Here is a 27,358-nt window from a genome sequence, read left to right on the forward strand (position 1 = left end):
AGGCCTGGCTAAAGAAGCAGATGTCTAAAGCTAGTGGACAATTAAGTGTTTCGGGAGTTCTAGAGTTCTCTTTCTAATGAATGAGCTATGAATGGCGGAGCAATTGGCACAACTGCTCATTAAGGCAGCTCAACTTCATCTTAGAACTGGAAAGAAGAAAAGATTATCATCTTCAGCCTCCTTGAATGTAGCTGGGGAGGTACTGGCAGTAGCAGCTGGTTTGAAACCGGCTTTTCTGTATGATTACAATTCGGCTGGGACTTCTCAGATCCTGGACTATGTTCAACATCTTCAAACTATCCTTCAACTTACATGTCGGCTGCATATTCTTAATATAGGTGAAAATGTTCTAATAATCAACTTGGAACTGATGTGTTTGTATCTGGAGTCAGTCCTGCTTAGCAATAATGTCATCTTCATTGACGTTTCTGCTTTTAGACCATGTCCTACCTTTTCGAATCCAGAAAATGTGAACCTTATAAAAACCCATCTGTCAGAAATATTGAATCATATTAAAGCATTAACAGAAGATACATTTCAGACAATATCTTCAAGTGAACTTTTTTCCACTGAATGGAATCTCTGTACTCTATTTGGTGTATTACTAGGGTATCCAGCATCCTATAATTTTCCTACTCAGAAGAGTTCTGATAATTGTCTTACACTAATTCCACTGCGAGTGTTTACTGCTCAAGCAACATTTTGTATGGTAAACAGTGATTTCAAAGTTCGGTTTTATTCTTTCAGCATCCCAGAACTCTTGTATCCAAACATGAAAATGAACCTCAGCGCATGGTATGAAAAACTCACAGATGCTTTTAAAGCCCAGAAAGAATTTGCTGATCTCTGCATTGCAAGTGAGGTGGTTGCTCTATCAGCAGTGGCCTTGTAAATATGAATCCCGGTTTAGAGACCGATAACAGTGCTTCTCCACAGTATTCGACTGATTTGTTTAAAGCTTCAGAACAGGGACAGTTTGTCAGTGTTATGTCAGTGTTTTAAGCAAATATGCAGTTTTCCTTTCAGCAGCATTCAGGATATCCTTCATACTTAAATTTCCAAGAATCTATTTCAGGTTAGCATACTTTTGCAGAAGATATTATTAACTGATCTATTCCAAATTCCAGGCAAAAAGAATTCAGTGCTTTTCTCCAGCTAGAATAGGCAATGATTTCAATTCTAGTATGGTCAAGTAACATTTAAGTGAATTGAGGAACTTAAGATTTTTGAAACTGTCAGAATGGCTATTGTGTCAGTGGTTGTAGAGATCAATGATATATATGGATAGGCATACAAACAATATTTGTTGCTTTGGTTTTAATAATAATACAAAAACTAATTTAAGCAATACACAAAACCAAGCAGACAAACTCCTTCAGTACAATACGCGATTCTTAATTTTACAAGACATTTTAAAATTGAAATACTAACCATTTGGGATAATTTAGACTGCTATAGTGCAATCAATAATAGGCAAATAAGACAAGGTATATTCAAGGTATAAAGTTGCTTAAATAAGATACCAGAGCTGTTACCATGATTACCATTATGATAGGAATCCAATGATCATAATTTCTCTGAAAAAAAATGTTTTGAGATAATAAATTGATTATAAATAAAGTACATAGAAAAAAAAATACTCCTGGTCATGTAGTGACACTTCTATTCTGCTTTCACATTGTTATTTTATTCCAAAGAAACTTCTACCTCTTATCTGATTAAAGTATATGTATCGGAAGTAAAAGTGGTTTTCCCCCCTCTGCAATGGCAAGAAAAATAAAATAAAACTATACAGTAGAGTTGATGCTGAAGATAGATGAATTATGATTATAATCAATGTTATTCAGTGTGTTTTGGTAAAAAGATTATCTTAAAAGCTACATTTCATAGACATATTGCAGAGATACAAGGTGAATCTTTTGTGCATGGTTCTTAAGAAAATTACAAGTATGTAAAGATAAAGGTTCCCCTCGCACATATATGCTAGTCGTTCCCGACTCTAGGGGGCGGTGCTCATCTCCGTTTCAAAGCCGAAGAGCCAGCGCTGTCCAAAGACGTCTCCGTGGTCATGTGGCCGGCACGACTAAACGCCAAAGGTACACGGACTGCTGTTACCACCAAAGGTGGTCCCTATTTTTCTATTTCCATTTTTTTATGTGCTTTTGAACTGCTAGGTTGGCAGAAACTGGGACAAGTAACGGGAGCTCACACTGTTACGTGGCACTAGGGATTCGAACTACTGAACTGCCGATCTTTTGATCAACAAGCTCAGCGTCTTTATACACTTATATACAAATGTATAAAGAAACTTTATTTATTAATCTCATTTCTACACCACTCATCTCACGTGACTCTGGACAGGTTATAACAAACAAAAATATTTACGTCTAATTTAAAAATACCCAGTTTGTATATCCCAGGCTTTCTATGAAGGCCTGCCATCCAGTCTCCTTAATAGTAATGTAACATCACAATTCTTTATTTTTGTTGCATATATACGCATTTTTATTTTTGAAACATCCAAGTTCCAATCCATGAGCAGGGCACCAAAACAAGAAAGGTGGGCTACAACAATTTTGCCAACCAAGAATTGGTTGTTCGGATTGGTTAGGATTTCAGTTTCTAAATAAGCTAGCCACTGAGGTAAATTGTTGGATTTATGGGAATTCTGGGCATTTGAATCCCAATTTCTGTAGAATGCCAAGTTAATTGGGGAAATCTATATCTTTGATGATTAAGACTGCAATAGGTGGCACAAATGGAAGTTCTTACCTGGGCTGGTTTGCTTTGAGAGTGCTTGAGTTCATCATGACAATGCTGTAAATTGGCAAGGCAACTGCTATATTCATTGTTCAGGATCTTTAGTTTATGGCAGAGATCAGTGCACTGGACAAGAAAACAAAAACATGCTTAAAATGATTGTTCTATATTGTTTTAATAATAATAATAAAACAAGGTTTATGGCAGGGGTGGGCCTCATGAGCCCAAGAAGCTCCCTGCCATTCCTCATTCCTATTTTTTGCAGACCCCAAAATTTTCTAAGATCAAGCTGCTAAAATTCTGCAGTATGTGCAATTCTAGCTGATTTTACCTTAAACAAACAAAAGCTGCTGCTAATTTATTTTACTTTAACCCTCTCAGCTATTCTGAATTACTGAATACTGAATAATTACTGAATTATTCTGAATTAATGAATTATTCTGAAGTTATGAACATGAACAAATGTTATATTTTATGTTCTAGTTTTGCTTCTTGGTTCCATAGAATATAGTTCTGCTTTATTTTCAGAAGTTACAATTAAACATTTTAAAAATGTGTCTGTGTACCATCCTGCCACACTGGGAATTACATCTTAAATTTGCCCCTGAATGCACCCCTATCAATTTCTGTCTGCAAAGCAGTCTTGGCATTTTGCATACTGCCAGGTAAAAAAATTGATTCTGGGGGAAGATGATGCTTTTCTTCTTTGTGTCAAGTTAGCTGCAATGTATTGTATTAGAAAAGTCTTAAGTTTATGGCATTTTCTTTGAGTGTTTTAATAGCCCAGTTGTGAGGCTTGCATTTCACTGGGAAACCTTATATATATCACAGAATCGTCCATATATTTTGGAATTGGGAGAGGCAACAAGCAGTGAAGTTAAGAAATTGGGGACGATTTGAAAAATAAAATGGATACTAGGGTGGAAGACCTTAAACAAGATGGTGGTGTTGGAAATGATTCTGCACAAAAAACTTGGATCGGTAAGAAAAGTTTATTTATCCAAAATAAAATAAAAAAGGCAGTTTGCAAAGTGCTGTGGGTCTTGGCGGGAAACTTCAACAGAAAGTTCTAAGCCAAAAGCCACACTCCTGAATTCAAATACAAGATATTTTATACACCGATATTTTATACAAGATATTTTATAACGCGATGCCTCATTCCCTCCCCTTTGGTCCTATTGGATAGGTCCTCCGGGGTTACAATTAATCCGAGGCGCCTATTAAGAATACATTAACCCTCTTCCCGCCCTTCAATTACAGCCCGGTTGGCTTTCCCTCTTATATGCAGAAGGTCCCACACTCTGATGCCCCCTCTTGCTTTGCCTGTTCTGTTGGTTATGGCTTGGAGGAGCTAGCAACAGACGGATGCGGCTAGAGCCAAACAGAGAAATGAGATCCAGCTGCTGTCCAAGGGTGAAGCCACTCACACACGCACACACATTCTTCCTCCTTCCCTAACAAAAGGACTTGTGCTCTGGCAAAACCCCCATGCTCTCCAGACTTGTTAGTCTTTCTGCGGTTAGGAAATGCACAGAGGAAGCTGTGATTGGGAGAAGGGTCCTCTCACTCACACACATGCAGGCATACACACACTTCCCACGCTTTTCCATGCTTTAAAATTAAAATTTAGAGGTACTCACCTTCTTTCCAAGCAGCCTTTGAGCTCAACACTCAAAACCCATTTAAAATCTAGTTCCGAATGGCCAAGGCCCCAGAAAACTTACCTACAGACTCAATGGGTCTGCTGCTAGCAAGAGAAGCTTACTTGGGCAAGGTCCATTGTTTAGGTTAGCTTGGAGTCCCATCTCTGGAGTGCCAAATTGTTGGAAGAAATATCCTTCTGGGTTCAGTTCCAAATGGGGAAAAAGACACTGGAAACATGGAGACTGCTTGGAAAGATGGTTTAATGGTGGACAGGATCACATGGCTTGAGTTCCTGAATAGGATCACATGGCTTGAGTTCCTGAGTAGAAAAGGGATGAGATGCTGGGAGTGCCTTGGTTTTATGCCCTCTGTTGGGCCCCACCTCAGTGTTCCAGTTCCTGTGTAAGAAATGCATCCTGATTGGTTGTCAAACTCCCAGGGGACGGGGGTCTTTGCTAACTTTGTAGGTTGTCTCCCAGGCTTGCTTGAGCCTTGCCATGTGGTGAGTTTCTGTTGCTAGATGGGTCCTATTATGTCTTTTGTGTTGCAGATGATGGCCCATTGACAAAAGTGGGGGGAACAGGAAGCTAGAGGGAGCTGCTTTGTCTTTAAAACATGTTTCTCCATTTCTCATCCAGGGAAATATAATATTCTGCCTTTTTAATATTTCCTAAAATATTTTAGGTGTGGGGTGGGTTTATTTCCTACAGAGTCACAGATCTATGTAAGTGTCCGCCCCAATAGCTAAAGGAACAAAGGGATCGGGTATGTTAAATCCTTTCTTAATTTTAGTTTAAATTTAGGAAACTAGCTTAATTAGAGAACAGCACTTAAGAGGAATGTGACAACAGCAAAAGATCTTATCAATATTGTTTGAAAGCATCCTACGTCATTCTATGGCAATGCTTCCTGAGCTACTTTGAAAAGAGTTAATTAATTATGATAAATTGCTTGGATCTTAACTGAAAGCTACAAAGTCTACAAGCTGCTGGACAGACAATGAAAGACAAGATATTTATACACCATCCTTGTCTACTTTGTATGTAACTAATTATGTGTTGAAAGACAGCATGGGTGAAATTTTCTTTTAGGATAACAATTCATTTTATCAGCTCATCTAAATGGGTGAACAGATGTGGAACACAGTTTTGGTAGAACACTAGTTATTTTTATGACATTCATGCTAATTTTCTTGCCCTTGTTCCTAATTGATGGGATAGTATCAAGTACAAGTTTTAGTTTGCAAAATTACTGAAATAAAATGGACTTGTTTCTCACATTTGATTTGGGAAAATCAGGGAAAACATTAGCTGTTGTGTTAACATATACTAAAACTGTGTTGATCTATTAGTGACTGGATGTGAGAAATTCAATATGGGATCTGGATCAATCCCTCTGTTCCACGTGTTTGTATACGATGGAATTAAGGGTACATTATCATAGTACAGTAATTATTAGCCTTTTCATACACAATAGTTATATATTATCAGCTGAAAGAGAATCTGAATTTACTATCAGTGATAAGCAGTTGGACATGCATTTAATGTAAACGAAATTTGAAATAATGCATGTAAGAGATCAAATGCAAGACACTAAACTTGATGAGATACGAACTGATAATACAAAGTGTTCATAGTTCCATTGTAAGATATATACAAATAACAATCTAATGATATCCTTCAATCATATTAGCTGCTTGAATCACCTCTTCACCTCTTTTTTCTTAGCTGCAAGCTGGGATGTCCTTTTTTGCAGTTCTTCTCTCAGGTTGCTCTCTTTCTTTCCCTCTTGATCCTCTGATTGGACATTCTGCTTAGTTACCATCCAACTGAGGACTTCATTGGGCACTGTGACAATCTGTTCTATAAAAACAATGATATTAGAAACATATTCTTGTATTCCTATGATACTGCAGGATGTTTGCCTTGCCCAATATATGCATGAATTAAAACCTGTCCTTTATGGCTTATGTCATAAATATAATTTATGACATAACTGTCTCTTCTCCCCTCCCTCGTCAGCCATGGCAGGAGCTGGAAGTCAGGTAAGACACGGCGGAGAAGCGAGACGCAATCCAAAGTAGTTCATTGTAATACACTATTCCCATCTCCTGTATACAAACCCCAACTTAAGTGGCGAGCTAAAAATGAAAATTAAAAAATCTGAATGTTTTAGGCAACAGCTCACCTGAAGGAGAAGCTGCTATGCGTTTGAGTTTCTGAGCCCACCAAGTGCTGAAATTTATTGCAGCGAGTAAAATCAGACAGCTGACATAAAAATCCAGCAGGTTCTAGCCAGTAAAATTATTTATCAAGCTAACAAGGGGAGGACTTTTTCATGTAGCAACAGTCCGATGTGGGGAAGGCATGCTTTTATATTTACCTTTGGGTTGAAGCCCTGTCTCATTCCATGCCTCTTGCTTCTCCGCCTCTGCACCCCTCCCCACCTGCCACTCCCCCTCGCTGGCTGAGATTGGCAAGCCTGATTCAGTGAGGCTCTGTCTTAGGCCCGGATAGGCAGTTTGTGTTTATAAGGAAACTAAAACTAAAAAAAAAAAAAACCTAAAAAAGACAATCTACTATCTGTTTATTTAATTTATTATAGTTTTAATCACCACCAGCAATAGTAATGTAGTTTATGAAATGAATACCACAAAGATAGAATAATAGAATAACAGAGTTGGAAGATACTTTGGAGGTCTTCAAATCCAACCTCCTGCTTATATACCATTTTAGACAAATGGTTGCCCAATCTCTTCTTAAAAGCTTCCAGTCTTAAAGCACTAAATATTCAAGATAGAGTATCACTCTTGTATTGATATAGTTAGTGTTGTGTTACTGCTACTACTGTTATAAAGTATGATAATTAATAATGTAAAATTAACAAGAATAATATTATTGTTATTATTCCTATGACAACCACACTCATCTTGCTCTGGTCATATTATGCTAACCAGTTTAGTTCATTTTAGGTCTCAGTTATGGCCTGCTTGAAAGTTATTACACATTAAAAAGCCTAATGTTTTCAATGACATAGAACATTTTTATCACACTTGAGAAATCACTACTACATTCAGCGATATACAGTAGCTGGTGGCTCTACCCTGACCTCTCTAAATGTACTAGTGGCAAAGACTAATAGCTGTAAAAATAGGAATTTATCAAGTGTTGATATATTGAGAAGAAACAAAAATAACAGCTTGAGGCTTTTAATTCACAATATTCACATACCTACCCTATGTTGGTAGATCTCCAAGCTAATTATTCACCACTTTTCTCAGACAGCTTTACTTACTTTGAAGATGTTCAGTTGTTGCCTCCAGTATGAGTTTTTGCTTTTCTTCAGTTAGCAGCTTGCCTAAAAACAGTAAGGAATGATGCATAATTTTCTGCAGTTTTTTTTCCTTTTGCCTGAATAGAAGTGTTTGTATTGTAAGTGGGAGATGGATTTAGGTCTAGCCTACAGAAATCTACACTGTATGATGTTTAAAGACTGCACCCTTGACACTCTTTCTTCCCTAAAACCAAATGAGGCAGCATTGTTTATCACACTAAGCAGAGCAGCACACTTTGCTTAGTAACTTTTGAGTACTCTGGTAGCTCAAGAAGAAGTAAGCTGTACCTTTCATTGAAAAAAAAAGTTTAACTTATTATTGCAATTGTATTGTTTATCTGAGAAAGTCAGACTTCAAGAGTATCTGGCAAATCTTTTATAAGATCAATCTATCACACAATGCATGAGGGAATTGCTTGCCTGAAAACATTTACATTTCTGTCCACAGCTAGCATTTAACAGCAAATTGCTATAAAGCGATTTTGATTTGCAGGGTAGAGAGGATCTTTCAAATAACCTTTTTTCAATATTCATTCTAAGTTTATTCAGTTATAAATTTATTCCATTGTAAGTTTATTCATTCTAAGGGTATTCAGTTATTATTCAAAATCTTACTAGTGTTTGAAATCAGTGGCTACCATCCCAGAAACAGGCAGTTAGTTTTAAAATACTATACATAAAATACATGAGAGGGGGAAACAATCTTAAATTTTACCAGACTCTTTCTTGCCCAAGGTCCTGATTAACTATGCAATTTTGTTTCAGTTCAATTCAATTTGTAGTGTAAGATAAAGGTAAAGGTGAAAGGTTCCCCTCGCATGTATGCGTTAGTCATTCCCGACTCTAGGGGGCGGTGCTCATTTCCGTTTCAAAGCTGAAGAGCCAGTGCTGCCTGAAGACGTCTCCATGGTCACGTGGCTGGCATGACTAAATACCAAAGGCGCACGGAACCCTGTTATCTTCCCACCAAAGGTGGTCCCTATTTTTCTTCTTGCATTTTTTACGTGCTTTCGAATTGCTAGGTTGGCAGAAGCTGGGACAAGTAATGGGAGCTCACCCTGTTATGTGAAACCAGGGATTCGAACCGCTGAAGTGCTAACTTTCGATCGACAAGCTCAGCATCTTAGCCACTGAGCCACTGCATCCCTTTTAATTTGTACTGTACTGTTGTATAAATTGCATCACCTGGTTTTAATTATTAACGGTAATTTAAATGGAAGCTTAATTAGATTTCTACATAAATTAAGTCTACCACAATCCAGCTTCTTGTTCATGCTGTTGATTCTTTACCTTCCACTTCACCAAGATATTCCATGATGAGTCTCTTTTCTTCTTGCAGATTATCAATTCTTGAATATAGATTTGCACACTCATTCTCCATGTCTTTTAGGGCTTGTTGAAGTTGACAGTTCTGGGTATCTGACCACTGCAAGCATGAAAAAAACAAACAAAATAAGAACTACCCAAAGACAGAAAACTTGAGTTGTTTTTATAAATCATACAATTTATAGTGTTAAATTCAAGTGTTAAGCAGAAATAACATGACAGCTGTTACTCTGATTTATAGTTTAACATGTAACATGTAAATGAGATGCCTTTAAACTTAACAACTAGCCTCTTTGAAAACAAGTTTTTGGATGATAGTACTTTATATCTGTTGTGTTTGGGGAAATGTAGTGCTTAGATTACTTCAGATCTTTTCAGTAACTTTGCTTATTTGACAAATGGGTTTCTTTAAGGCATGATTCCCCCACTGTCAATTTTGACAGTTCCTTGGTTATTACTGGTTTTATTTTAAAGATGGTTGCAAATGTTCTTGGCTATATGGCATTTTCAATATGTATAGTTGTTGCATTTAATTTATTAGTTGTTGATGTTTATTTACTGATTTGGCTGCTAAGTTGTAAGCTAATTGTATTGGATATAATTTTGTAATTACTAATGACTTTTGTCAAGGTGCATAAAACAATAACAGCAGCAACTTTGTTCCTATGTGTTAAAATGATATGCTACTGTCCTTAGCATGCTGGTAACAATTCACCATAAATGGGTGTCTGAGCCATGCTTTCTTTTCCTGTTCTTTCACTAAAAACTGCTAACTTGACAAATGCTACTATGAAATGAAAACCCGGAATAGAACCTCACAAGGAGGTTACCTGCAGTTTATTCTCCAAGGCATGCAGCTTGTTTTTGACTTCAGAGTGCTGGTCAGTTAGTTGACTCCAATCTTTTTTAAAGTTGTCAAGTTGATCTTTCCAGAGGCTACAATCATCCTCGGCAACAGTTAGGGCTCTCTAAGAGGAATAGCATCATTTATCATTAGTAAAGTTGACAAACATATTTTCAGGACAGTCTTGTTAAAAAGCAGAATAATGATTAGCTGTTCATTGTAAATGTGACAATTTTATTGCAAGTCTAATTTGATGTGATAGGATATCTGATTGAATATATCAGAACGTGATAGGTATGCTTATACATGGGGATAACTGGTCTCCTGTTCTTGCAAAGTTGGAAAATACTGTCAAAATGACCAATATTTCTATTGATTAATGACATCAATTTTTATATAGCTTTCTTCTTGTGAAGTGTTGTTCCCTGGGATCTGAGGCTGAAGAAGAGTAGCTGGCCCAAGACCAGAGCTAGAGTCTTTCTAATTTGCAATCATTTATTTGCTTTATGTTGGTACATTATTCCTAACTCACATGCATTTCTAGATGTTCTGTAGCACGGGTGTCAAACTTGATTGCGTCACATGACATCATGTGATATATCGCAATGTTTTTTGCCTTTGCGGAGCTGGGGTGGACGTAGCCTGCGAGTCATGCATCTGGCTTGCAGGCCGTCAGTTTGACACCCATGTTCTGTAGAATAGTTGCATTTCTCTGACTTCATTAAAATCACCTTTCTACACATCAGGTAGAAAACAAAACTTTTAAGACGAAACGGCATTGCCCTACAAGTAATGGATGCAAATCCTTTCAATTTTTGGAGAAGAATTTCTCCCACAAGCAGAATGGTCCTCAGTGAATCAAGGAGTTTCCTGACATTCTTGATGATCTGAAAACATCTCAGGATATTTAGAGTTTCAGCAATATATATTCCTATAGGCCTAAGGCTAAAATCCTTGCCTACCTGGGCATTTTGAAATTGCTTTTGTGCCTGCGTTTTCTCCTCGAGCAGTTTCTGAAGAGATTCTTTTACTTTCTGTTCATAATTCTGCTTTTGATCTTCCATCTCGAGGAGAATCCTTTTTAAGCCTCGCTTTGAATAACTCTAAGAAAAAAGAAAAAGAAAACAACACAGAGAGAGAGAGAGATCAAAATTCATTGTCTTAAAATATTTGACTGGTTATGGTTTATCTAATTGGTTTATCTGATAAACTTTATCCCACTGAGATATATCAGTCATGACTAACATGGACTAAGAAAGGACTTAATGTGGATCTAACCCAAGAGATCCCTAGCTCATCAAGCTAAACTTGCTCTACTAGATAATTTTTTTTGCAAGCAATAATATTCTAAAGAATGTTATTTCTTAGAAAATGGCAAAGAAAACTGGCAACTTAACACTGTAAAAGACACTAGCATGTTAAACATTCTTGATTTAAGATTCCAGGTACAGGCAACAGACCAAAACTTTGAAATGTTATGCAGCCTACATTACATCTATTAAAATGTGAATCGAATTATGGTTACCTTTAAAAAAAAAAGTTTTATTTTAAAAGGTTAAAATGCTTTCTAGGCATCTGCAGAAAATTCTTAGTAGTGTTATACTTTCTTAACAGTGTTATACTTTTATTACATATAAGGAGAAGAAGTAACATGTTGATCTCATGTAAAATGTTTCTGTGCTGCAATTTTATATGCACTCTATAGGGACAAATCTTTTAGCGATAACCACATAAATCTGAATATATATGAGACACAACCATCAAAAATAGTGGCAGTATAGTTCAACAGCAACGTGCAAAAAAATCATGATGCTCAGGAAACAAATTATTGTTCAAAGAACAACAAATGTTTATCATTCTTCAGGTTTTTGAGAAAGAGTTATGATGAGTGTATTCTTTCAAATATATCAAATATTTGTATAATGTTAATATTATTAATGAATTGATATCTGGAGAATAAAGCATGTCCCCAAACTACAGAAGGTGACATTCTTCATGTACATAGTTTTAGTTTTAAACATTTAGTTTTAGTTTAAATTCAAAAATTTAAAACTAAAAGTTTAAACTTTCCCTTTTTGAGCCAAATATATTACCTGGGTACATATCTGCAGTTGATTCTCCAGCACACTCAGCCTGCATTTGAGTTTGTCTTCATTAAACTGACCCTAATGGAATAAAATAAGTGTAAAATTGTGAATAATTTTGCAAATAAGATTTTTTAAACTCTCTGATATACCAAGTGCCTTGCTTTATTCATATTATTTAAAAGTTTTATTTAAAATTAAGAATCAGATCCTTCACAAAAAAAGCACATTGGAATCTATGACTATCAGGAACAGAAAAGAAAATATAACCGTTCATATCACTTATCCTTATAGCTATCCTAATTACCAAAAGGCCTATGCTAATTGTTTATTTTAAAATTCCAGAGCCTTGGTAGTACAGTGGTCTAAAGCACCCTGTTATTACGACCAGCTGCCTGCAATTACTGCAGATTCGAATCTCGCCAGGCTCAAGGTTGACTCAGCCTTCCATCCTTTCTAAGGTAGGTTAACTGAAGACCCAGTTGTGGGGGCAATAAGCTGACTTTGTATAAATATACAAAAGGATGAAGGCTATTGCTTAGCGCATTGTAAGCCGCCCTGAGTCTCCGGAGAAGGGCGGCATATAAATCAAATTTAAAAAAAAATTGCAATTAGATCTATCATCAGCCAGGATTAACACAAACATACAGTTACATATACAAATAAGCCTGCCATACATAAAATTACATTCATGTTTTTAATATGTATTTTCTTCCTCAAAAATAATCCTTTTTGTGCAATATAATTGGCAATCCACATCTTTATTAAGTCCAGATTCTAGCTGCCTTGGAAATGATTGCCAATCCAAAGAGTAGCTAATTCTGCAATTCCTTGTATACTCATAGTAAAGTCTATGGGACTGCCGAATATGAGTTCCATAGATTTATTTTCTAAGTATCCAACAAACCATATACTGTACATAACAGCTGTAATATAATATATGTTTAGCATTTTTACAGAATCACTAGACTGGGTTGTGCAGCCAAGTTAAAAGGGCTAGGATGGGAGCAGAAATGCCATGCCACCCCATACATATAAGATAATCTAGTTAGAGTATACACAGTTTCAGCTCCTCAGCTCTGCAACACCTTGTTTTGTACTTGGATAATCTGTTCTACATATTGAAATGCAACATTGGTTCTCCTTTGCTTTGTTTTTAAAAATATATTATAATTTAAAAGAAAAACCTCGCAAAACGAAATAGGAGATTGTCAATGCATAAGGACAAGACTTAGTAGTTTTTTTCTGCTTTTCTTGGGATCTGAAAGCTTTAAAGCCCTTTAAAGAGGCCTTTATATTTCAGCTAAAATTTGCATCTCTTATTCCATTTATCATTGGAAAATCTGAAAATTTCAGCTCTGTATTCATTTGGAAATCCCAGAAGTGGTCTGTTGCTTTAATGAATAGCAAACGGAAACATGGGCTACTCTGGAAACTTATACCGAAAACAAATGAGACACACCTACCTGTTGCTAAGCTGAGGTTTTAATTACCACTTCCTGTCAGTAAAAATGTTAAACTATTCTCCCCCTGCTATTCTGGGTGTTAACAGCAGTGTTTCAGAGAGGAAGTACAAACCACAATGGTATCAAGCAGTAAATGTCGACACTTCTGTTCTAAGAGATCTTGCAATGAGCTTAGTTTGAAAATGTCACTGAATTGCAATTTATTTTCTGGACCAAGTAATTTGGGGCACTTCTTTGGCATCAGTTCTATTTAGTTGAAGCACAATTCCATGGAAAGCAGATATGAGTTCTTTTTCCTCCCTCAACAGGATCAAGCATAATATTTTCAAAGATGAATCTGAGCTTGATTGTACAATTTTATTTCTCTAAAGCTTTGTCTTTGCAGATGTGCCAGTCAAAGATGTAACTTCATTCACTATTAATAGATGCCTGGAAAGGATATCTTGGCAGCAAATAGACTTGTCATTATAGAATAATGTTAAATTGAGAAAAGCTGCCTTTGTTTGAAATTCTGTTGTATGAATATGCTAACTATCAATAATACAGGATCCCTCTTAGTTTTCTGGTGCATCATTACTTTGAATGATATGTATATATATAATATAGAGCAGGGGTGTCAAACTCACTTCGTCACGTGACACATATGTGACAAATTGGGATTTTTCCCCCTTCACTAAACTGGGCGTGGGCCTGGCCACCGCTGATGCATCCGGTCCGCAGGCCAGGAGTTTGACAGCCCTGATATAGAGTAACACATAAGTATGATAGTAGTAATCTTAGTATGACTGTTCGATACCTTCCAAGATTTTTCTGCTGCTTCTAATAACATGGCTAGAAGCTCTTGTAAAATCACCATTTTCTGCTTCAATACTAGTTCTCGATGTAGTGCCTCCTAAAAAGAAGAAATCAAAGTCATAACCTGTTCAAATGATATCCCAGGCATGCTCTGAATTCGTTGTTCTAGTACTATGATTAGTGAGGATTCTCTTACTCTACCATCAAACTTTTTTTCTCAAAGGAAGCATGGAGAAATTTGACTATAGAAACTTGACTATTTCACAGAGAATACAGGCCTTTTCATCTACTCAGTCTATCTGAGCTGATTCTATAAAGGCCAACTCATATAAGTCTGCTACCAATTTGCATTTGCCAATCATATCTCATATCCTTTTAAACCTTAAATTATATTTTTAAAACTCTAAAATCATATGTCTTGTATCTTTTCAGTCTTTCAATTTCTGCACACTAGTACTGGAAATTAATGCCAATTAATATGTTCTAGTTTCCACTCTTGTTAGTGCAGATTGACATTCCTGTATGAAGATTTACCGGTAATAAATACATCTAACTGGTAACTTCTTCTGATCACGATCCATTGTCCATATTTATTTATGCCACTTTAAAGGTACACTCTGGGCAGCTTTCACTGAATAAAAGCAAGATTAAAATATAGGAAAACTACTAAATAAATACAGGAATTGAGATTAAAAGTGACAGTCAACATAATCAAGATATGGGTGTAACCACACAACCTGGTAAGAAAATCCAGTTTTGTTATCGAAAACCATTATGGGGACAATTCTAATCTTTGGGAGATGATGTTCCAGAGGGCAGGTGCCAAAGAGAAAAGACTCTCTTTGGGGCACCTACCAAATGGCACTCTTTAACAAGTGGAATCTGGAGCATGCCTCTACTGATGGATCTCACAGGATGGGTAGATACAACTGAGAGACAGTCCCACAACAGTCCATTCAAGGAAACAGAAAGACCTTTTGTATAGGTACAAAACTGTAGTCTAAAAAGTTAAGTTTATGTCCCTTTGTTCTTAGATAATTACTTAGCTTTAGAACTGGCTTCTCTATTATGTAGTGAAAAAAGAGAGTATTTATTTTTAAATGAACGTAATACAGTTTATAAAACTTGTTATCTGATTACTAGCGTCTTTTTAAAAATTGACTGGAAGATTTTAAATTGTTTCCTTTGATCAATGATTCCATCTGGCATTCCTCAGGTATCAAGAGCAAATTGACATCAGTTGGCTTTTGTTTTGTACCACATGTTTAAACCAAAATGGCAGATCATGGAATTGGTGAAATGAGGTGGAGATTATATATATATATATATATATATATATATATATATATATATATATGTATGTATGTATGTATGTATGTATGTATGTATGTACGTACGTACGTACGTATGTATGTATGTATGTATGTATGTATGTAAAATTTTCCTCCTGCAGGAATGAATCCTGCACTTTAAGTACTGTATAGCATTCTAGCATTATTATTTTCAAATAAATACATTGGTTTAAATTGCAGTCCTATTCTAAGAAAGTAAGGCTTTGAGTGTTAAAAAAATCCAAAAAGTATATAACTTATGAAGGGCTCTTTCCCCCAAATGGTCTGAAGTTAATATTGATTACTCACGTTGAGGTAGTTAGAAAGTTGAATAATTTCCTGAAATACAAATAAATGTATTTATAATCCCAATTGACTTGGCAAAGGAATGCAACCTGCACTATTTGTCAGCCTTTGAATCACAAAATTCACAAAACCTCTAGTATACTTAAAGATAGGCAGTTTTTACTTCTATTAATAATAATAATTCATTATTTAGCTACTGTCAAAACATGTTTATAGTCAGAAAACAATGGAAACACTGTTACATACAGAGTTGTACAGAAATAACATTGCTCCTATACCCCACTTCTTTTAAAATCACCAAATACAGCAACTCCAGGATCAAAATCTGATTATTGAAAATCTGGTGAAACTTTACTAAGGGTCATATTCAGACAAGGAGCCATGATTTTCTTATCTAAAACATCACAACTATAATAACTTGCCTGAATAAGGCCATTATGTGCAGGAAGGCTAGGTGTGCATTCAAAAATGAGAAAAATACCAAATACTAAATACCATTTGCCCCACATTTGCATTTCTTTATTTCGTAAAGAAAGAGGAATCTCATTACTTCCTGTTTTCCTTAAAAATAGTCCCTCTGGATTTTACTCCATTAGTTATTGTCAACTATAGGGGTGGTGCTCATCTCCATTTCAAGCTGTTGAGCCACCCCTTTCTGAAGACATTTCCGTGATCATGTGACCAGCATGATGACATGGAGCACTGTTACCTCCCCATTGAAATGTTACGTATTTACTCATTTTCACGTTTTTCATACCTTATCTAAAACTGCTGTTCCACAACTAAAAACAAAAGAGAAAATAATTATCAAGGAGACAGTTGCAGTGTGATACAACTGTCAAGAGGAAGAAGGTAAAACATTATCCATATAGAACTGCCCATATAAAAATTTAAGACCTGAACAAAAACGCCTGAAAAAATCACCAAATCAAACGTTTTTTAGAAAATTCTAGAATAATCAAGGAGTGCTAGGTAGTCCAATAGAGTTTTCCACTTGCCTTCATGAGTCTTTTTCTGCCCACTGAAATGTCACTACGATGTGGTACCCAAGAACTTTTCTACTATCCATTCATTCATTCATTACTGCACATGCGAAGATTTGCAATAAATCTTTGCATTTGTGCAAGCACTAATTTTGCACTATGAAATGGGGTCTCTGTACTCTTGGTTACCACTTGCTTTTAATGAAGAGGAACTTGTGCATTTTTTTTCCCGACACTGGTTGCTGCATGGCCAAAATAACTGAGGCAGCTCGTAAACACAGTGGTGGAAAAACTTCAATAATAACTTCATAATAACTTCACTGGTGATGCATAACTGACCATTGAAAGCCTGGGAAACAAAACAATTGAAGGCTGCAACAAGGGTCTGGAAGGTTTCTTGTAATCATAGATCAGGCTCTGAATTGTTCAAAGACATGATGACATTTTTATATGTTCAAAAATGCTTTCCCAGAGATAGATCTGCTGCCTATGCACAGAACACTCTATGTCAGTGGGACTTGTTATTATCACTGTATCAGGGGTGGGTTCTACCTACTTTTACTACTGGTTCGCAATGGGAGTGCGCACACGCACTTCTGCAAGTGAGCAGGTTACCCGTGATGATACCATGGCGGGTGGGTGGAGCCTCCCACCGTTTTACTACTGGTTCTATAGAACCGGACCGAACCGGGAGCAACCCACCACTGCACTGTATGTTATACAGCTTCAAGAGGACTTTATATGTGGTTTATGAAGTTATGGAATGCTATTGCTTAATGTTTTGCAAACAAGAATGTTCTGGATTTTTGATAATTTTGTATGAGTAACCAAGGAAAAAATCTAAAAATATGACTTAAAGTTTGATTATTTTATGATTGAAAAATTCTGACCATCTTTTTTAAAAAATACCCCGTATTCAATATAAAATGCCTAGTATCCAATTTTAAAGATACTAGTTCCAAAGGAGAAAAAAGCTTGAATAATCTCTTTACTTACTCTGTTTGCTGACAGGAGTTTTTCTTTTCAGAACTCAGTTCTTTTGTGGTTTGTGTACCTATATAAATAAATATCAAATGGAAAATATAAATTCCATTTCAGTTGACAGTGAATTGACTGTTAAATTGACTGTTAAATTAACAATTGATAGTGAAACACCACCTTATTTATCTTTAAGAGATGCATTCATAAGGCAACACACGTTTCTAAAATTATGAACAAAAATATTCATGATTTTTAAAAAATTAAAAATCTGAAAAAAACCCAAAATAATCAAAATTAGTCATGGACATCAAAAAAAAAGTCTGATGCTGATTTATATATACTTTTGTTGACAACTTTAAAGTTGATTTTATAGATTGTCACTTACCTTTACAGTTTTTGGGAACATTCACAACGAGCAAGGCTTGGGGTGGTTTGCTAAGAGGCAAAATATTACTGAAGTTATGTTGTATAGATTTGGTATGAGGCTGAAAGATAAAAACAGAACAATATTTTGTCTTTTCCATGTGTTGACTTCATTCCTGAGAAAATAAGACAGTACCCCAATATCCAACCCTCTCCATATTTGTTGGGATTATTAAAGTATCTCTTTGGAACAGGAGCTCTAAATTGTTCCAATACATTTTTTCTTACTCTTAGTGAGGAGCATTGTTTAGTTACTTGGTTGCTAAATTGTAAATTATTTTGCAATCGGTAAAGAAAGAAGAAAAATGGTTTTTGAACCTTTTCTGCTACCTGACATTAATATTTTAGAAAAACTCTTCAACCACTTCCTAAACAGTAAAATAAAATTTCTAAAAATCTCATGAGATCAAGAAATCTTGTGAGATTTTGGCAACTTGAAGCAAGATTTTGTAAATTGCAAAATATATGACAACAAACAGTAGGAACACACACACACACACACAAATTAAAAACAGTGGTGGGTTGCCCCTGGTTTAGACCGGTTCACAAGAACCGGTAGTAAAACCTGTGGGAAGCTCTGCCCGCTGACTTGGATGTCATCATAGATGATCTGCGCATGCGCAGAAGCTTCTGCACATGCACGCACACGATGCGAACCAGTAGTAGAGGTAAGTAGAGCCCACCCCTGATTAAAACTACGTTATTCATGACTGATCTAACACAGATCAACAGAAGATGTGAAAATCTAAATTCAACAGATAGATTTCCCAACTAATCATTTTGCGATGGTCTAATAGTTGCTTTATCCCTATCATTAAATATTACCTGGATATCTGACAAATAGTTTAAATAGGTCTGAGATGGTATTCTCTGTAGATTGTCAGAACAGTTTACAGGAAATAAAGATTCCCTCTTGTCAGGAAGCAGAGTCATTTTTGTCCTTCCAAGCTCTTCAGTTGTTAAATTCCTTCTTCGGAAGAATTCTTTTTGTCGAGGGCTCTGAGCTGGTTCCTTGGCTTCTTTGCTTTGGCATTTGCTTGTGAGACGACATGTGGTCCTGTTATTTCTTCTGAGCAGGCTTTCGTGCTTCTCGCACCGGCGCTCATATTTTTCTTCATAACTCTCATTCTGGGGGCCTTGCTGGCCAGGAGATTTGGAAAATCCAGTGATCATCCTAGCAACAACACTTTCCAAATATAGTGGAGACTCAACTTCCTAGAAAAATCAAGAGAAAACAGTCATGACCATGGAGTTTTTTTGTACAAAACTATGCAAATTATTTTCCATATTTCTTTGAGATATGTGCCACTATTGTGAGATATCACAATACCAGTGCCAATTTAAAGTCCTGAGCCTCAACAGTTGAGGAGCCAAATATTTGAAAACACTTCCCTCTCTCTAAAAAAACTGTTCACATACTAAAATGTTCAGGGAACATTTTTTTCAGGCTTCCTTTTCCAGGGGAAACTTGTTGAGGACAATCCAGGCATAAGGCCTTTACTCTTATGAAGGTCCATCTCTAGAATGTTCGTGTAATTTGGATTAGCATCAATTCTGCTACTATGTTGGCATAAGATTAAAATTAAAATGCCCAAGCGTTTCAAAACACAGATTTGTTTTAAGCGTACTCTATACTCTGCTTTTTATAATATGGATCTGTTTATATTATTATATCACATTTATATCATAGTTTGATACCTGCATTTTTGCTTATTTATCTACTACTCTGATATTTTATAATATAAGGTAGCTTGAAAAACTTACAATAAATAGATAATATAACATAGCCAACTTCAGAGGTACTGCTATAACATTATGTAATGAACTCCTAAAAGACAAAGTATTCCAAACAGCAGCTGTACAGAAGCTTTACTCCATTAATTAGCAGGGCCAGTTTAGAAACTACAAATTTTACCATTCTCCTATTCAGATTTTTGCTATAGTGGATATTTCCGATCACCATCAACTTAACCCTCGATTTCTTTTCTTTTCTGGCAGATGTTTAGCCATGCTTGTTAAATTATTTCTGCATTTAAAATTTACATCTAAAAAAAGAGCAAAGCATGCAATTCCATCAACTTCTGAATAATCTTGTTTTCTTTAAATCCTTTTCACTTTTTGCCTACCCTTTAGTGCTACAGTCAGCAGCCACTGCATACTTATGCCTAAGATCAGAAAATGAACAAATAAGTGATTTTTGTTATCTCTTCAAAAATTTAGTAGTAATTTCTGATGACAAAATTTTCAGAAACAAATGCTACAATGAATAGCTAAAACACAGTTTTCAACTGACCATCACTTCACACTATAGATTTACTTTTTGTATCCTCCACTTTTTAAAGTCTACTTGATTAAACATGGTAGAATCATACCATATATAAGCATACCTATATACAGTATACTTATGCTTTGAAGAAAGCATAAATATCTGAACTCTAAAAGCTGTTACTAATGCTATAAAATCTGAACTCTAAAAACTGTCACTAATCTAAAGGCACATTTATTTATTTTTACTTACTATTTTTCTCTATATTTACAGTACAGTCAAGTGTCATGGGTAGATTGCAACACAATTAATTCAAAAGGAAAAGTGCCTTTGTTGTGGCATTACCTCACTGGGCTGTGTGTTTAAATGAAAAGTTTCTTTTTAAGTTCCTCTTTTTTCATTAAAATTCAACACCATTTGAAAAACATCCTCTCAGCCATACTATTTCTATTCACCTCCAACTATTCACCTATAAATTCTTCCTTGCCTTGGACTAAGCAGGCAGTCTTTGTGGAAATTCTAAGAATGGCGATTGGAAAAACATAATGTGAACAGCCTGTACATTCACAAAATGTTAATGGGCCTTCCTTTGTATTTTAATGAATAACAGCATTTAATGTAGAATAGGAATTGATTGAAGTAAGCATTAGTAAATACCTGTCCCCCCAAAATAAGACATCCCCTGATAATAAGCCCAATCGGGCTTTTGAGCACATGGCAATAAGGCCAAGCGCTTATTTCAGGGTTTATTTATTTTCGGGGAAACACGGTATATTTATTTACCATATTTGCCATAACCTTATTTATGATATAGGGTTTTCTGCTTGAACAGAGGGTTGGACTAGAAGACCTCCAAGGTCCTTTCCAACTCTGTTTTTCTGTTATAAGCTAATGGCAACTGTGTGCTAGATCTAACTACATGGCACCTTGGATTGGTCCAAATGTGGGAACCAATATTAATTGGGATAATTCACTAGGAATATCTTACCGGTTTCATGGGATCTACACTGACTGTACTTTACTTCCAAATCCAATTTGAGAGGTCAGTTTTGATTAGTATCTTTTACAACTTGGAATTCAGACAGCATAAAAACTACCTGCTCATAAATGAACACTCTCAAATGTTATGAGACCCATTTAAGAATCTTAAAGCAATGGCAACCAAGGAAGATACACATGAATAGTAATTGAAATATCAACAATTTAAACATCTAATTAATTTATAAAAAACCATCAAGACTCTTAGCACCTATATAGATGGATTTTCTCCATGACAAACTGTCCCTAGCATGGTCTTATGGATCTTCCAATGGTGCTCTCATCACCACTCCAATTGAGTCTATCACCTTGCTTCTAGTCAGCTTTGCTATCCTTTCACCTTTTCCAGACTTAGAGCCTTCTCTAGAAAGCTAGGTCTTTACATAGTATGTCCAAAGAGCATGTCATTAAGATGCTTACATTTTAAAAATCATTGTTTTTTAAATGCATCTTTGGAAATACTTATTTTTTCACTCTCACTTCATCATTTGAATGATTTTTCATGTTGATGAAAAATAGATTATAGATAGATGATAGATAGATACATAAGTAGGTAGGTAGGTAGGTAGGTAGGTAGATAGATAGAGAGAGAGAGAGAGAGAGAGAGAGAGAGAGAGATGTTGTTTTGGATTTTAAACAATATTGTTTAAAATTGGATTTGAAATGGTATTGAAAACCAGTTTTTGGACAATATTTTGAAAGAGAAGCCCATTAATGCTATAAACAAACATATACAAGGCAGAACTCTTATGACACATAAAGGCAGCAGTGAAATTAAGAGTAAATGCATGGCATTTTTTTCTGCACACCGAAATTTATACAACAAAGGAACAGAGTGATCTTATCTGGTACAAGCTAAACACATATTTAGCTACAACTCTCATCATCTGCATAATAGAGACAGCCCAAGGAACAATGGCACAAAGGAAGAAAATGGAAGGGAAGAAGATGAAATGTAACAACAAATGTACTTATGTGCCATATCAAGATCAAAAAGAAGGAATAGTCAGAAAAATGAGTAAAGAACTATTAGTATTTGATTCAGAGCCATCTACAGAATTCAAATATTAGATCCAGTGGGTTCTATATGATATGGACAAGTTTTGCCTTCCAGAAAACATTTTTTTTAAAAAAATGAAGGTTCACATCTAAGATTTGATAGCATGCAAGATGATTTCTTTGTCTTGAAGAGACTTTGTCTGTTGAGAATTAAGCAAATCACTACAAAGATGGATATGGAGGACGATGGTTGATGATTGAAACATTTATATTATCTAATCATAATTCAATACAGATGCAAAAATACATAATATATACTTGAAAGCAAAAGATTAAATTTTCCATGTGGGCACTAAACATGTTTTCTTCCTCACACTGCTTTTAAAAATTGAACAATGTTTCAAAACCAGGTGGTGATTTACAGAAGAAAATCCTCTCATCACTGAAAAGTAAAATATTCCATGGAACCAGTGAAATAACTGTTGAGTGAACTTCATTTGCTATTTGGCTTTTAAATTAAGTTTTTTTCCCTAAAGCACCATGCAGTCAGAAGTTTAATGGGGCTGATTTGGTTCACTTCTCTTTTACTTTCGACCGATTCTGACTCCCTAACCCCTGAGCCGGCTATTTGTTAAGAAGAAATAAGACACAGGATGCAGAACTATCGTAAATAATATGAATTACATTGCATGCAGTTTGACTTTCATATTGAATAGATTAAACATTACAGAAGGCCACAGGCATTTTAAAAGATTCTAAATATAGGTTTTAGCAGGATTCATTCTGTTAATTTCAGATTTCACTTTATGGCAAACCTTCCCTCCTCTCCCTCTTCTTCCTTCCCCTTTTGGATTCATTCATTTGCACAAGGCTCTAGTGTAAGTGTTTGGTATTATAAAATCTGAATTCAGAAAAATATAATCTGATTTGCTCCATTTGCAGTATATGCAGTATACTGCAATATATGCAGTATATTAGTATTTTTGCATACTACTGCAAAAATATGCACAACTCGTACCTGTTAAAAGGCTTAAAAAGTAGAGGATGGTGATGGAACACATTGCATGGCTATTTCAAGCACAGCCTATGTCCAGCTAGACATTGTCGAGGCCTTAACATTCTTGGTTGACAATTTCTGCCTTGATTTCAGACCAAGTGGCTTGAGATCTGGGCTGCTTCCTAGGCTCTTGCACAAAGTTCATTTCCGTAGATCAATAGCTACAACTCTCTTTGCTGTAATATTTCCAGTTATGTTCTCCCTTTCCCTGCCCCTATTGCTTGATGTTTCTCAATGTGGGGAAGAATCAATGTTGTGACACCATTTCACACTCTGAAATGGTACAATCCATTCTACAAACGCGGGACTCTGTTTCCATCTTCTTCAGTACTGTATCTATAGAGCAGAGTTGAAAATTCCACTTTGAGTAAGAAACAAGAACTTCCTGTCAGTCCCGCAGAGCAGGAAAACCACTTACTCCTCTGCTCTCCTTCATTTCGCATCACAGCAGCCACCAAACCGAACAAAGCTATTTACAATATTGTACATCTGCATCCGGCCTACAGGCTAGAGGCCTTTCACCTCTAACTTTAGAGTAAGCTGTTCTGTTTTTTTTGTGATTAGTGCATATTTTTAATTGAAATACTTTTAAAGATATAAGAAGCTCTGAGATATATGTCCCAAAGGATTTATCAGTTGCGAACACATATCCCCTGCAAAAACTGTAAGACTAAATATAGTCTTTTGTTGTCTTTCCTCACACCAAGTCCCTGATTCTGGCAATTTTATTGTTTTGTTTAGATTATTTTATCTTCTTCCACTTGAATTCCTCCCATATTTTTCATCACTCTTCCTGTCTTATTAGTTTCCATCAATGTATGTAGGTGTCTGTCTGTCTGTCTGTCTGTCTGTCTGTCTGTCTGTCTATCTATCTATCTATCTATCTATCTATCTATCTATCTATCTATCTATCTATCTATCTATCTCTATCATCTAATCTCAGTGAAGGGGAAAATAGTTCAATTCTTCTGTCTTGACCTGTAGGACTCTTGCCTCTTATATATCCCATGACATGCATAGAATGTATCGAGGCTGAAACCATGAAATGACCAATATAAATTCTACTGTTTCCCTCTTGCACCATTCCCTATATTTTGAGTTTGCCATTGCAATGCCATATTAACAGTATATGCAGTTGGATATGGATATCTAAAAAAGAAACATAATATCAGTTCCCATCTCTGCAAAAAAGACCATGTTGAATGTGATTCCAAAAGAATAGAGGATAGGCATGTGAGCAATAAAAAATTCGACCAAACAGTGCTGTCAAAGAAACATGTTTCTGTTTTGTACTAAAACTGCCAGAAAAAGTAAATATTTAGCAACACCCAAACACAGAAGCATATGTTTTCCCCTCATTCCCCTTTGATTAGGATTTGTTGTCTTTCACAATTATCTTTAGTTTGGTTTATGTTATAAGCTGTAGAAAATTTTAGTTACAATTCTTTATTTCACTCATAACCAATATACTGTACCTAACCCATTGTTATATTAAACAATATTAAACAGGAAGTAGCAACTTGTGGCCCCAGGGTGCATTATTTTTCTTTTATTATAATATTTTTGAAAAATATTTTAAATTGATTTCTAGATAGTACCTAAAAACTTTTTTTTATTTTTAAACTACCTCCCATTTATTGTGGCAGCATACTTTTTCATCTGGGCTAAACTTCCTGATGTTTGGATAAAAGTTAAATAAGCTACTCATATTCAGCTAAAATGTAATTGCTTTGTACTATTATAGTTGTTTGTGATGTGTCATTTTATTCCTGTAGGAATTCATTTCCTATTTCCTATTACTAAGGAAGCAATTAGAGGCAGAAATTAGTTAAGATTTCATTTCTTAGTTTTAATATTATATTATATTTTATTTATTAATCTTCCCCATCCCAACCATCTTTAATCATTCTGTGTTTTGTATAAGTGGGATACGCTAATATATCCACCCAAGAAGCTCTTGTTAGAACATGATACTAAATCTGAAGAAATCTGATAGCACTTTTTAGTGACTAAGAAATTTAAATGCAAGAAAATTAAAGGAAAAATTATAGCTTTTAATAAAATTGGTTAGTTGGAAAAGATGTCACTAGACTTGATATTTTGCCACGATAAATTGCTCTATCTCTTTTCCGAACATGCTACTGAATGAGCTACCAAAAATATAGACAATCACACTGGGAATTAGAAATCTGAAATATAGCAGGAAATACTTTTATTAGACCATTCAAAATATGACAAAGCGATATATATTCTGATCAGATGGGTTCTATATTTTGACCCAGTCTGTAGGTAGAAATTGAAGATTAAATTAATCACAATAGCTATTGCAGATAGCATTCTAGGACTTAAATAGCAATGGAATTGTCCTAGATGGAAAGTATCATGGAATGCTTCTTTCATCAGGCCTTGTACCCTAGGGATTTTATTCTTTTAAAAAAAGAAAGATCGCCATCACTGTTCTATTTTTTTTTTTTCATTTTGCTGGTTTGAAAATGCAGTTTTGTATTAAATTTTAGGTTAAAATGGAAAAGTGTCTAGAGTTTACCTATGGCATTTGTAATAATAAAAAAATTGATTTTTTTATACAAAATTGATCTGCAGAGTCTATAGTTGAGGCAAATTTAAAGATGAGTTTTTAAGTATTTTATGTGTATATCTGACATTTGAATGATTTGGTACCCCCAGAAGTGAATTAACTGGCACTATTCTCAGAGCACCCAATAACAGCTTACCTTGTTCAGATGCCATGCTTTCAATGTCTTTAAAGTGCAGTTAATTGAAAAGCCCTTCCTTTAAGTAATTCTGAACAACGAAGAGGAGCTATATTACTCCAGTTACAATACTTAACTCACTGACCTGGGCAAACTTCTGAGGTTTAATTATCAGATTATGGGATTCCTTCCTTTCTAGACCAATAAGTTTTTCTCTAATGAGCACAAATGTCCTTTATCTTTTTCGCACAGGCATTGTTGCAAGGGAATGCCAGAATGCTGATCTGTTTTAGAACGAATGTGCTTGCTCTCTCTTCACTTAGAAATTAAAACCGAGGTCATTACTAAGAAGTCCTTACCTTTGCTTCTCAGTGGCAGGCCTGATTGAAGTTCATCAAGATCCAAAGCATTACCTTAGTTATCCCCTGTTAACTTACTGTAAGCGACAAGAATTCACCATTCCGTTTTCAAAGAACTGGAAATACTCTGAGCTCAGGACTGGTATTGCACCCATTTGCGCTCTCTCTCTCCTCTCTCTCTCTCTCTGAAACAATAAGGAACTCTAGCTTTCTATAAGCAGTTTTGTAGTAATTTGACTTTTTTTTTTTTTTTTTTTTTAGCAAACAGACCTGTATTTCTTTCAACATTGGGTATGACATCCACATCTGAGCTGCCAAAATCTAGACAACCCAGTGATGATAATTCTTCACTGCCATCTCCTGGCTATCCACATTTTTGCAGCCCACATCTCAGTGGTGAAATCTGAACCGGTTTGCCACCGGTTCGCTGCCAAACACGTGTTGCGTATGGGCACATGCGTGCTGCACGCCAAATGCACGCTGAGCGCACATGCACAGTGCACATCTAACATGTGTAGTGCTTGCGTATGTGCAGTACGTGCCTAAAGGAGGCTTGGGAAGGTAAGTAGAGCAGTGAGGGGGGAATCAGCTGTGTCACGTGATTTAGATTCACTATAAAGTAGGATTTCCTACTTTCTAGCGACTTTAAATT

At 35.7% G+C, this 27,358-nt stretch overlaps 2 protein-coding genes across 4 annotated transcripts; one reads left to right on the top strand and one right to left on the bottom strand.

The window, feature by feature from the left end:
• Positions 1-26,893, bottom strand: TRAF3IP3 (TRAF3 interacting protein 3). 3 transcript variants are annotated; one of them, XM_034414315.3, is made up of 15 exons: positions 26,707-26,893; positions 19,102-19,491; positions 18,239-18,338; positions 17,869-17,926; positions 16,647-16,671; positions 15,893-15,922; positions 14,254-14,349; positions 12,001-12,072; positions 10,870-11,010; positions 9,894-10,031; positions 9,028-9,163; positions 7,699-7,761; positions 6,118-6,266; positions 2,773-2,886; positions 1-1,577 (listed from the first exon to the last, which is right to left on the bottom strand). In XM_034414315.3, the coding sequence occupies exons 2-15, from the start codon at positions 19,447-19,449 to the stop codon at positions 1,494-1,496; spliced, it is 1,554 nt and encodes a 517-aa protein (XP_034270206.2). In that variant the 5' UTR covers positions 19,450-19,491; positions 26,707-26,893; the 3' UTR covers positions 1-1,493. The 3 variants fall into 3 exon arrangements, 2 of the variants coding, with proteins under 2 accessions (XP_034270206.2, XP_034270207.2); XM_034414316.3 differs by lacking the exon at positions 26,707-26,893 and adding an exon at positions 26,369-26,454; XR_015733030.1 differs by having other exon boundaries at positions 1,301-1,577; positions 6,110-6,266.
• On the top strand, positions 92-1,134 carry C3H1orf74 (chromosome 3 C1orf74 homolog). Its single transcript, XM_034414323.3, has one exon. It carries the CDS (start codon positions 92-94, stop codon positions 890-892), a length of 801 nt encoding a protein of 266 aa, XP_034270214.2. The 3' UTR covers positions 893-1,134.
• Positions 26,894-27,358: the final 465 nt, after the last annotated feature.

The sequence above is a fragment of the Pantherophis guttatus genome, chromosome 3, assembly GCF_059756535.1.
Source record: "Pantherophis guttatus breed Tessera chromosome 3, ASM5975653v1, whole genome shotgun sequence".
Taxonomy (NCBI): domain Eukaryota; kingdom Metazoa; phylum Chordata; class Lepidosauria; order Squamata; family Colubridae; genus Pantherophis; species Pantherophis guttatus.

What these genes read in the sequence shown, in the direction of transcription:
- C3H1orf74 (XM_034414323.3), top strand. Translation starts at nt 92, where the DNA reads ATGGCGGAGCAATTGGCACAACTGCTCATTAAGGCAGCTCAACTTCAT.
- TRAF3IP3 (XM_034414315.3), bottom strand. Translation starts at nt 19,449, where the DNA reads ATGATCACTGGATTTTCCAAATCTCCTGGCCAGCAAGGCCCCCAGAAT. An exon ending in CAGCAGAAAAATCTTGGAAG is followed by an intron (nt 12,073 to 14,253) that starts GTATCGAACAGT and finishes TTATTCCATTAG; the next exon opens with GGTCAGTTTAATGAAGACAA. An exon ending in AACAACTGAACATCTTCAAA is followed by an intron (nt 6,267 to 7,698) that starts GTAAGTAAAGCT and finishes TTGTTTTTATAG; the next exon opens with AACAGATTGTCACAGTGCCC.